This window comes from Pyxicephalus adspersus, chromosome 6 (assembly GCF_032062135.1).
Source record: "Pyxicephalus adspersus chromosome 6, UCB_Pads_2.0, whole genome shotgun sequence".
NCBI classification, from domain to species: domain Eukaryota; kingdom Metazoa; phylum Chordata; class Amphibia; order Anura; family Pyxicephalidae; genus Pyxicephalus; species Pyxicephalus adspersus.
In genome coordinates this window covers 65,738,163-65,751,326 of record NC_092863.1, presented here as the reverse complement: position 1 = coordinate 65,751,326, position 13,164 = coordinate 65,738,163, and the positions used below count along the sequence as shown (strand labels likewise).

Below are 13,164 nucleotides of genomic sequence, written 5' to 3'. Positions count from 1 at the left end.
ATACTTATGACCTAAGGGTGGAAATGTACACTGAGTGATAAACCAAAGCCATGCCAAGCTCACCACATATCATTTGTAAGGCTATGTGGAAAAGCAAAGTTTGATTCCAAAAGTTTATCAATTTCTCACACCCTCATTTTGATTGTTTTATACACAGGAGCTCAGATTATTCAAAAGCCTACACAGTATTTAATAGGTATACTAGAGATGTGATGCTGCTAGTTTGTAACATTTGTGTATAACCACCACCAAGTACACACAACATAAAACAACAGCCGGAAAGTCATTAGTTCTCCCAGAAGGATAAAGGCTGGAAATCTTCTCACTTATGCTTACCTAGAATCCAGATGGTAGGAATGATAGAGCTCTCACTCATAGATTAGGAGCAGATTTATCACTGCTCAAGAGAGCTTTTCAGATGTTCCCTACCTGTATTTTACTGATTGTCAGACATAATGGCTTGCTGCAAACTGTTACATCTGGAATGTGTGCATTGCTTTTTAAAAAAAAAAAAACAAGCTCACTGGGAGTATAGAATGTGTTTTCCCCTTACATCTCTGCATGGTTGCTCCAATAAGGTTATGTGCCATTATTTTTACTGTTAAAAGCACCAGACATCACTGGCAATCGCTGATCGTATTTCTTTAGCTGTTCTTGCTAAATGTCACATCAGAATTGTAACAAATAAATGTCCTCTGTTTGACGTGTCTTAGTGTCTGAAATTATTACAGTGCTTTATCCCAGACTAGAAATATTCTTTTTTTCCTATGGAACCTATGGAGTAAACTGGAAGACAGAACATTTTATATTTCTTTTTATTTTGCCACCCAAAAACTGGAATCTCATAGCTACATTTTTGAACCTCAGTTATTAAATCCATAAAAATAACAATGTACAATTCTAATATTTTGGATGTTTCTAAAGGAAAGAACAACATAATCATATACCGTTTTAAAAGTTGGAAACTTTTTTAAATTCAGGTCTACCCTCACAGTATTCTAGCAAACAGAAACCCCCTCATACTACAACTCTTAGAAATGTTTGGTGGTCAATAGTCTGGCTGCAAAAATAAAAATTGCAGGTAAAATTGTTCCTTTGTCTCAAGAAACCCAAAACATGTGTGGTAGGAAAACTCAGTGGTGTTACTGCATAGGAGGAGAACTCAATGATGTTACTGCATATGAATTCTAAAGTCAATGGAAAACAATAATGTGGTGATAATGTGGAAAGGGCAGCAATGCTTACAGAGCAGCTGCTTATATTTAGATAGGCATTTCCACCAGGCATGAAATATTGTCAATTTTTCCTTTCCTAGCCTAAAATTTGTTAGGCTAGGAAAGGAAAGGATTGTTCTTTAGGCAAGCAGGAAAAATTGTTTAAAATCTGTTCCAATTTGTTTTAGCCACTGTTCATTACTAACTTACAATAAGAAGGAAAAAAAACCCACAGAACACCATTGTAGCATGTTTGTATTGCCCTCATAGAATAATAGTGTGCAATAAAAGTTTCATTTTAATATTTGTCTGTTAAAAAAAAAAAAGTGCAGTCCTCACATTCCTAGTTTCATGAACTTCTGATAATTATAACTAAAATCAAACAAGTTAGATCACATTAACGCCGTCATCTCTAGCTGCTTAAAGTTACCTCCCATTGCTCTCCTTCCATACAGTTTGCCAATGGTATTAAGGGCAAGAAGCCCTGTGTAAGTTAACAGCTGGAGGTAAAATGCTGATAAAAGTAAATTTATAAAAAAAAAGTGAGAAATTCTTAAAAACATCACAATACATAATAACATGTACCTATTTAATCGCTCTGTTTCCACCTCAAACTCTCGGATTTTGCTCTCAGAGATAGCAGAACCATGGGAATAAAGGGTTTGAAATATCTCTTGTATATTGGAGCAATCTTGCAAAGAATGAGCCAAGTGTTCAGCCACACTGCTAGATACCTGAAAAATATACAAGATAAAATTACCAATAACAATGAAGAAATGTTCAAACTGATACAGAATAAAAGATGTTTTTTCCTCTCATACTCACACCAATGCTGCTGATCTCAGAACCCAGAACCGGCCTTTCTGAAGATGAGGACTCAGACCTGGTCTTAGACAGCTTAACCCGCTCTGCAATCTGCAGAAAGTATACAGATGTTCATGAACAACACAGAGGAGTACTAAAAGTCAAAATCAAACAAAGACTTTTTTCAGTTGTGGTGAAAAGGGGTACCATGCTTCCCTGTTGTCCGTGACCCCACTGAAAAAGATATTTCTTGTGGGTTACATTGTAGGCCCAGGTTCCTGTCTGGGTAATACTCATTCAAGTTCATTATGTGGATGAGATAGAAAAGTAGTTACAGAAAGTGTTGTAATTACTCGTTTTTCATTTGGAAGACTGTCACACATTACATATTTCGGTAAAAATGTCCAAAGAGCGAAGCATGTGAAATATAGATCATCGTGGTTTTAAAGGTATAATGCAGTTATTCTGAATATAAAACCTTAAAATTATTATAGACAGCAGAACCTAGATACCCAAGGTAATTTAAATCAAATAAATATTAGAAAAAAAAAGTTTTACTGACAATGGTACCTGCACAGGTTGGCTCACCTTAGCTATAGGAATGTCGTTACTGCTGCTACTCGTACTTAGTTCTCCAGTGCTTGGGTTCACTGGTCTACTTGCAGAAGTGAGACGACCAGGACTAGAGGGACCAGTTGCCTGCACGCTTTGAAGCCGGGTCTGGAGTTCTCTCACCTGAAATAAAAAATTGGCCTTGACATATTACTGTATAAAAACGTGTGTATGAGTTTGGTATGCTTTAACACTAAAAACCTTAACCTTATTAACCTTACCTCATCCTTGTGGAGGACGCAACTTTACTTAAGTAAAGATATGGGGAAAGAAGCAATACTTATTCCATGAGATGATAACAGACAGCAATATTTATAGAGCAGCTGCATTTATTTAGATACACATTTCCATTGGGCATCAATATTGTCAAGTTTTTCCTTTCATAACATAATAAATTGTTCTTTGGGAAAAAAAACTGTTCTGTTGAGAATCTGTTCCATTATGTTTCAGCCACTGATCATTACTAACAAGAAAAAAAGTGTCTTTGTTGTCTATTGTTGCCAAACACAAAATACCCACAAAACACCATTGTAGTATGTTTATTGCCCCCACAGAGTAATTATGTGTGTAGAGTAATTAGGTTATTGTAAGATTATTGCAATTCCTGCTACAACATTTTTTAATTTATTTTGTGGTTAGACTGCCTTTTTTGCAATTGCTTGCTACAGCAGTGAAATAGGTAACAGGGCTTAAATTAACACAGAGGCAGTTTTTATATACCTAAAATGATCAGTTGATGCTATAAAATAAAAAGATAGTAAATAATGATGACTAGCTAGTTAGCTGGAAAAATATAATGTATTAACTAAGTTATTTCTGATTAACTTCTTTCACACTGCTGCTCCTTCATGACAACCTTTATCCACAGCAGTGGTCCCAAATAATTTACTTTCTTTGCTGACAGCTCTGCTACATATTGTTACTTCACGCATACCTTATGTTGTGAATAATTACGATAAGCTGACTGGCTGCTACAGAAGATGCTCTAGCACTGCAGCCCCACAATTATTACATTTTTTTCTATTAATATGTATTTTAATACCTAAATTTATACAGGTATATTGTGTATTGTACCATTTACAGCCTCTCTCATCTTTGTTTTAGTCCTAGTTGTGTTTGTGTTTTAATTCTCAGATCTCCATTAACCTTGTAAGGTCCCTACAATGGCCTGCATTTACTGCTCCAACTAATGAATAATTAAAAGTCAGAACATAATAAGAGAATATGATTACATTAGAAGACATGTGTTTGCTAAGGTCAGAAAAAGCATATTCCACTTGATTGAGGGTGTTTTAGTCAGCCACTGACATAATACAGATAAGGAAATAGAGACAAAAGACAGAGGAAGCACCCCGAAGCAATTAGCCATCCTTAGCTTGATTAGAATTATAGCTCCTGACTTTGCACTCCTGTGTACCTTCACTTCTCATCAGTCACATGAGCTTTTGTGATAAGAGACTGGCAGGCAACCAAAAAACTGAGCCTAAAGGAACTGTAACTGATGACAAGCTGAATTTACTCTAATCATATAAGTAACGGATCACAGCAGAGGGAAAAAAACAGAAAAGAGCTGTGATGTGGGTGTTAATAGGTGCACTTATAAAGTACAGAAATGTCATTTTTATGTGGCTGTATGCATATATATATATATAATGTCATGTATGAACGCTGGACACTATGTAAGGCAATCATTATGTCGATCAGCCTGTTCGACCAACATATATTAGACAAGTATCAGATAATCACATATTACAGAGGAGAAAACATACAAAATATTTGTTTTACGGGGAAGTCAGTGTACAGCAGCACTGGTATGGAACGGATAAGTTGGCTCTATTTTTAGGTTTTCCTGGCTACCTTGCTTCAACCATCAAACACCATAATTTTTTTTTTGTCCTGCGGACATATATGCGATTTGATGGCTCTGGTGATTAATGGGTGCACTTTTTACTGAGTCATGTAAATCATGTATCTATAAGAAGTGTTATAAAAACATGTTTTACATGATATTTATATAATGTTATATATAAAGAGCTTCATATTCAGTACTACATAAAACAAAACACAATGTAGAACTATATGCAAGCATCTATAGCAAATTTGTAGGAGTCTATGATTGTACAATTGTTTTCAGTAGGTATGTAAAAAATATATATACACACACACACACACGCACACAAATACACACACACAATGTTTTTGAAAATGTTACCCCGTCTTTCCTCTGTTACAGAGACCAGCCATTCAGCTAATTTCTTCACACTGAAAGCAGTGGAAGAAATGCTAAATGGAAAGGTCTGCCAGCTGTAACATCATGGTCAGTGTTGTGATAAAAACACTGGGAAAATGTATCCAAAATGGTATTTCCAAATGCTGACACTTTACATTTTTCATGATTTAGAAAATATTATCTGGCTACAATTTACAATGGACAGGATTTTATTCTTTTTAAACTCAATGTTGAACTTTAAATGTGGAAAAAAAAAAATAATTCACAATGATATGCACTCTCTATAGCGATGGATAATGAAAGCACCACACCGAGCACACGGACATAAATGCAACAAACATACACATGTAAAGTAAATGCCATAGCATTAATTATGTTGGAAGATTTTCTAAATCTGTGATTTCAGTTCAGTGATTTGATGACCTGAGAGAAGGCCTATGCACAGGTATAGGAGACCAACGCAGACTTCAATTCAGCTATGTTACCACACCTTGGGAGAAATGGAATTGTGCTTTTTGGCATATAAGCCAAGAATTGGCACAAATCATTGGCGGTTATCTTAAATTAATTTCATTACAGTGAAGTCATAAACATAACAACATCCCTGATATTGTTATATTTTCATTCTTACTGAAAATAGCTGGAGAAAACATTGCTCATCTACTTCTATATTACAAGATTTTTCAGTGAAGGTGACAACAATAATTTGGTTAGCATTCACTGAAGTGTGGATTAAATCTAGAATCATCAAATGACTGTCAGTGTCCATCTCTATTCTTGTAGGCACTGCAGGCTGCACCTAAGAATGGATAATTAGCAATACTGCAGTTCTCGTTTTGTGGATTTTAACATCAAAGAGAAAACCATCTACATGAGAAAATCACTTAATGAGCGTGGTTTTCTTCTCATTCATATCAAACATCCTAATCATAATCTTTTATCGTACCTTGTTCATTCTATCTCATACAGATAAAACTAGTTCTCTGCATTACATTCTGGCTTTGTGTTTCAACAAAGTAGTAATATACAAAACATAATATGTTTAATGCAAGCAAGAAGAAAATATCCAATATTCAAACAAAGAATAAAACAACCACATAGCTTTGTCTTATTGTGATTTCTGGGGAAAAAAACAGGAACTTAAACTAGATGGTAACCCTAACTGAATGTTTTAGTTTGTTGAAGCAATTTCTAGCCTTGTTGTGCTCTTACTATTAAGGGCCTGAATATGACCAGATAACATTTTAGCAAAAAGCAGATTTGAAAGTATAGAAAACAATTTCAATTAACAAGTTTAATGGTAAAATTCATTACATTTTAGTGACTGTGTTTACATCTTCTGTAATAATCGTTTTTTTTCTTTTGAGACCCAAACTGAGGTTCATTTCCATGACAAAAATATTATTTATTAATGTATCAAAGGACAGTAATGTGATGATGATAAATAACTGCAACTGTCTATGACCTACCACTGTGCAATGCTTCAGGTTTTTACAGTGAATTGCAGACGGCAGCATCCAACACAAGCCGTGCACCATTAATCAGAGCAGACAGTCATAGGACATTGGCCCACAATTAAATTGGACTGTAAATGGTCATGTACATTGACAAATTATACCTCCATATACAGGAATTACAAATTTTGTCTGTGCATGTGCAGGCACTGTCCACCCCCTATAATGTAATACCAATAACTGCGGTTATATTTTCCACACTAAGAAGGAGCTGAACCAATTCTTCATATATACGATGAACTGTTCGCCTCATCTACATCATTGATGACCATTGCAGGAAAGTTTAAAGAAAAGCAAAGAAAGATGGGGAATGCTTCAAACAGCAATTTGTAGGTGTACATTGAACACACAGCAGATGTTCACATGTAGTAAAGGTTGAAAATTCTGCATGCAAAAATTGTGTATCACTAAACACACAGCAGCTGTTTAGATGAAAAAGAGGTTTTCCAGTGTATGAGTAATCTAAATGTAAAGGGCTTCCCCACAGTGCAATTGAAGGAAGGTCTATGGAGTTCTGCAAGACTACGTGTATCCTGTAATTTCTCCTAGAGAAATCTTTTACATTCCTTCACTCTCATAAACAAAAAAAAACTGTGTTAGTTTAGAAGCCTGATGCTGCAGGTATCCTGCAGGAGAAAATGATTACCTCATTTACTAATGAGCCGTGAGAAACACAGAAACACTATCATGCACATGAGTTCTTAGCAATTGCTCTGCAAAGCAGCACAATCTGTTAAAGGAATACATTAAACACCTAATTTAATTACATTTGCAAGAACAGAAAAACCTATTGAGAGCACTTTGTATGATTACTGATGTAAGTTAAATGGAGAAGACCTATTGATCTCATCAACTTTCTTTTTAACTAAATATCACAGTGTGATTTATCTGTATCAGATTAATAGAATTTCTTCTGATTTCCCTTCGTATAAGGACCTGTTGGGAAGCATAATCAAAAACTGCAGGTTTTACCAAAATAGACAGTACAGCCTGGTGGCTCAGTGGATAGCTGGATTTGGGTTGTTTTCCCCAGTTAGTGTGCGAACACTCTGCATACTGCATTTATATGCTAATAATAAACTGACAACAACTTGTAATTTTCAATCCATAACATAGCTTTATCACATTTAATTCGGCAGCACTCTACAAGACACACAAACTTAAATTATGTTATGATACATTTTCCAAACCATAGCAAGGTCCATCTTATGTAGCCTAAAATACTAAACATTAAATACAGGAAATAGTATTCAATATACGCCTGCTGATGCGATTCATTCTAAAAGGCACCCAAATGCATTCAGGCAATACAGATTAATGCATTTGCATGGTAAAGCACATGGTAAATGTGTGACAAAGCTGTAGCCTATGGTAGCTTTTAAAATATGTGACATGAAATCTAATAAAGGGAACTAAAACTGCTACTAAGTGCATGATCTGTGCTTTCCTATTGTGATAAAACAATTTAGTGTCAGACTAATATAGGAAAACTTTTCCAACCCCCAGCCCCCAGCCTTCTATTTATTAAGTATGATGCAATGCAAAAGAAAAAAATAAAGAGTACTAACCCTAAATTGGATTTCAGATCAATTAAGATATGAATTCTGGCTAACTGATAAAAGGTTAAAACACTTTAACTTTATCAATGTTCTTTGCTTCAATATACAGGATACACCAATAGCAAAAATGAAATGTGCAGGTCAAGATTAAAGATTCAAAATAGACCTTTAGAATGCAGCAAGTATGGCACAGCAAGGGAAATGAAGCAAAGCAGAGGCGAGTCTGATATGCTGGGATAGGTTTCACTGCCAAAGAAAAAATGAGCTGCTTTAGTGATCAGGCAGTCACAACAATCTGTCTGCTGGCGAGCACCAATAAACCTGCACAGTACAATGCAAAGGAACATTCAGGCATCAAATTAACAGATGACAGCAGAGGGGCCCATCGATAACCCTGGCAGGGACAAAACACATTACAAAGACCAGCAGCCTAAATGCATCACTTTAGAGATGAGTCTGGCAACTAATGATATCCTTTACATATTTAATATACAGGTCACCATTGTACTGTCCTAAATTTGTCCACAACCTAAAACACAAATACAAAGTAAAATATTTAACTATTAGAAAAAATAGCCATTTGTATTGAAGGATCCTGGGGGGTTTACAAAGTTATTTATTTAAAATTCTGTTTTTTTACAACTTGTTACTTTATCTATAAAATCCAGAGAAGTCCATTCAGCTCTAACTGCTCAGATGTATTTTGAAATAATGCATGACCTCCCAATTTATTAGAGAACCTAATCGGGGCCATTTAAAGTGTTGAGAAGAATGTTCCAGGCTGTAAGATTTAGGCTAATTCCCAACTCTGGTGCGGAATTCCCCAAAAAATACAAGGCTGGTAGAGGTTCAGTTTTTTTAAGCTGTGTTTTTGCAATAAAGTATAAAGTAATAAACATTTTTAAGATCAATAGAAAGTACAAAGCAAAAATGAAAGGAAACTCTTTTGTACGCCGTTTAGAGGTAACTAATTTCTCTGTCTTTCACAGATTAGGCTTAATAACAGCCAGTTACCAACCCACAATTCACAAAGAGAACTCAAAAATGCAACTTCATCTCCAAAAGTTGCTAGATGCAGGTATGTGAAAGAAAACATTTATGCAAAGCTTATTTTTGCTGCCATGTTCTCCCAAGCTTCTGAGTCTACCTGGTCAATTGTTGTGATGACAAACTTCAATGACCAAAAAAGGAGGGATGGTCTGAGCATGACTTTTACAGGAAAAATAAAGATTTGTATGCAAATGCCTTTATCTTTGGGTCTAATGAACCGGTTCTTAATTATGAATTTATTTATGAACTGTTGCATTTCACAAAAGAATAACAAAATACCAGCATTGGTATAGCAATAAATCCATATAAGCAGCAGAGGTATACATAATAGGGCAGGGTCAGTAAAGCAACCCTAAAAAAGGGGGTTTCTGTTGCTTCTGAAGTGATGAATGATATGGAGTGCTTGACTCTATTACTTTCAAAATATTTATGAATGCTGATTCTATTATTTCAGAATTGTGTATATTTGGTTATACAAAAGTCTGGATCGTGTAGTAATAATGCCAGAGAAAACCTTTGGATTTGGTGACATATGGTTTCAGTTAATATAATTGGCCTATACGTGTAGTGGAGTTATGCTATTACCCTTCTACGAAGTCTATCTCGCTCTTCTCGAATAGCACTCATTGTAGACTTGGTCCTGTTGAGGTCTTCTTCTTTGCTGCACAGCATAGCAGTGAGACTCTCATTCTCTTCCCGAAGTCCAGCCAGCTCTTTCTCCCATTGCGACCTTTCTTCTGCCAGGTTAGGATACAATTCACGGCCTAGCACCCCTTCTATTTCTTCAACAGTCTGCCAAAAAAAAAAAAAAAACAATTAGCTCAATGCACAACACTGACGACCTGTGTGCAAAGGATTTTACCATATTTCCTCCCATGCACGCTAACATTTTTTTGGGTTAATTTGTTAAAATATACAATTTGACACTTGCGTATTCTGACACCACACAGCCAAACACTTTTGAACAGAACTTTAAAATGTGAAAAATATATCATTACTATTAAGTTTTTTTTTTAGCCTATCCTCCAACAGGCAGTCTGCCTTCTCTATAGCCTCTACTGTGCATTAGGATTATTTTCAAATCCATTTATTACTAAACATTTCCATTTCTCAAAACTTCTCAAAGTACCCAGTATGGCTTCTGCATTGTACAGTAGCACTCCTGAGGGTTCCACAAAACATCGAGAAGCAGAGGAAGGGGCCAGCTGCTAGGGGTCCAAAAATATAGTTCCTTCCTCCTTTATCTATATTCTGCTATACCACTTTAAGTATAAAATTTATGAATACACCCTACCCAAGTTCATAAGGCTATGGTGCGATTTAACTGCAGAGAAACAAGTTAATCTGTTAAATATATTCTGATAGACCGTGCCCTATATGTCATCCTGGAATCCTAATCTAATCATAGTTACACAGGAATGGGAATGGGAATAGGGAATGGGATAATATGTATATTATAAGACAAAAAAGAAATGATATAATAAATAAATAGAAAAAATAACTGCAGATAGAATAGATTGAAGTATTTATTTCAATTTTATTGTGGGCATTTTAACAATAATGCTAATTTGGTTAAAATAGAAAAACTAATTTCTTACCTTGATGGCCAGGTCACAGTGCTCGCTGGCGGTTGTAAGCTGCTCAATATGTTTGTCCACATCTGCCACTGTTAGGTTACAGCTGCTCTTCTTCCTCCCACACACCACATTTTCTAGTCCTGTCAGTACCCTCTGCAACTCAGAGTTCAGGTCACTACAATTGTCTGCTGGGGGAAAAGAAATAGTAAACCATATTATTGATGTTTTATTAAATCTTAAATGATGGATAAATGTGTGACTCTTATTTTAATTTCTCTTTCAAAGAAAACAATTCCTCCTGGACCGGAGTCATTGCCTTCTTATATTTGCAGGATGGGCGAAAAAATCTCTTTGGGGCTCTCTACTAGCTTAAATAGGCCATATACAGATCCATCAAGAACCTCTGCATAAGGCCCCAGTTATGTCAATAGAGAAACATGGCACAAACATTGATATAAAGTTTTTTCACCAATTAGAACAACTGAGGAGACCACGGCTGTCAGTAAGAATCTTAGGAGGGATTACTAAATTTTGGATTAGAATTGGGGGGGATATAGGGAAGTTAAATAGAAACGTATACTTGGATGTTAGCTAATTTTATTTGTGATTGTAGTAATACTAAAAATGAAGAGATATTAAAGTATATTTTTTACCTTTTGATTTATTTTGCCTAATTAAATTAGCATGACACTACATTGCACTTTTAACCAATAAAAATTCCCACACACACACAATATTATGTTTTATTTACAATATTTATGGAAAAAAAACTGAAAAACAAACACAGAAGCAAAAATATTTTGACACTGTTCTGCTGCCAATTAAAATTTATTCCAATTAAAATGGAATGTCAATTAAAATTTATTCCAAAATAATGAATAGAACTGATGGTGTAAGTCTTTAAATCTAGAAATTACTTTGTGGGTCTGTGGTTCCTTGGCAGCACATTCCTAATTATTATTAATAAACAGTATTTATATAGCGCCAACATATTAGGCAGGGCTGTACAATATTTAGGGGTTGCAAATGACAGACGATACAGACAGTGACACAGGAGGAGAGGATCCTGCCCAGAAGAGCTTACAATCTGAATAGGTTACCATAATGCAGCACGGTAAATGTGTAAAGTTAACACACACATGGGTGAATAAAACTGGCTGGCAAAGTGTGAATCACCGTTACATTGATGTAAAGCGTTTTTTTTTTTTTTGGTATAGGATGAGTTTAAACTTATAAATCAAAGTTCTTCTCTCCCATCTGGCCAGTATATTGCTGACAGCCAAGAGTACATTTGTAAAGAAAAGTCATAAACGAGTGTTACTGATGGTTAAAGAGGTAAACTCTACACAGGGCTTATGAGCCAGGAAGAACAAAGGGCAGTAAAGGTATAAAAAAACAAAATCCCACTACAATCAACCTTTCCAAGAGAGCAGAACAACCTTGGAGACTGCAGCCACTTTTACTGCAAGTAGTAAACATGAAATTCCACTACAGGACAGGCTTCCTCTAAAATAAACTCATCAGTCACGAGGTTGCCATAAAACAAATAAACGTGGAGAATTTAGCTTATGAAAGTAAGGCATAACTACACAAGTCATATTCAATTGCTTCCCTGCATCAGATTAATAGTTAACATGGGGTTCTCCTGTGAACTTTCATTATCTGTTATTTATAAAGCAAGCTCATTACAATTATAATAGTGTAATTTACAGCGTCCAAACAAAAAAAAGAAAAAACAAGTAGAAAGACATAACCACCAGAGAAGTGATCTGTCATTGTGCATGCTTGTTGCAACAACAAAAAATAAAGTAACTATGCAATGACATTGGATAGTAATTTGTAACGATCAAAAAAAAAATCTTTTACAGAGGATCTATGTTTTGCCCATGCAATAAAAGGCATAGCTTGTTCCCCTGCTTTATAAGAGCCAGCATTGATAGATCACAACTGGCTGTCAAAAGGGAAAGATGAGTCATTAAAAAAGACCTGTTCACTTTACCAATACTTCACTTTTTTGTTGCAGCTCAGTGATTCAAAATGTATTGAACCCTTATCTTTATCTAGCACTAGTGAGCCCAGTGACCTCCTTCTGAACAGAAACAAGATGCAGAACTGAACATATACATCAACATGTTTATAAAACCCTCCAGCGTCAACAAAAAACTAACATTTATCACATTCCTAATTAGCTAAATGCAGTACTGTGCTAACACTGCTGAGCTACATATATTTCTATGGGTCGTCTGTACTACTAAGAGAAGTAGAAGGTGAATACTGAAATGCAGCTTACCAAAGCAGAAGCAATAGCACTGTGCTCAGCTGGTTAACTAAAATCACATAAAAAAGTGGTTTACAGATGGTGGCACTGGGTCAGATTGGAAAGGTTTAAAAAGCTTTCTGTTAATTTTTGGTAAATTGTAAACCCACCTGTGTTTGTGGAAGGCTGTTGCCATGACCTTTTTGAAACAAAGACACAGTAAAACAATGTATGTTTGTTCACTTTTTTACTTAGATACTTAAGCTACGTACACACTTTCAATTAATATCGTTGGTAAACGAACGACGAACGATCCTGCACGATATCTGCGAACGATCGTATGGCAC

The 13,164-nt window shown here is 35.5% G+C and overlaps 1 protein-coding gene across 4 annotated transcripts in view; it reads right to left on the bottom strand.

Annotated features, from left to right (window-relative positions):
* The window catches only part of MCC (MCC regulator of WNT signaling pathway), a 159,341-nt gene that overhangs the window by 29,615 nt on the left and 116,562 nt on the right, over window positions 1–13,164 (bottom strand). For 3 of the 4 annotated variants that reach the window (XM_072416082.1, XM_072416084.1, XM_072416085.1), the window contains 5 exons: window positions 10,582–10,748; window positions 9,569–9,775; window positions 2,607–2,753; window positions 2,040–2,129; window positions 1,800–1,948 (listed from right to left, as the gene is read on the bottom strand). In XM_072416082.1, coding sequence (XP_072272183.1) covers window positions 1,800–1,948; window positions 2,040–2,129; window positions 2,607–2,753; window positions 9,569–9,775; window positions 10,582–10,748 — 760 coding nt within the window. The remainder of the gene's footprint in view (window positions 1–1,799; window positions 1,949–2,039; window positions 2,130–2,606; window positions 2,754–9,568; window positions 9,776–10,581; window positions 10,749–13,164) is intronic. The other variant, XM_072416083.1, reaches the window with a different exon arrangement.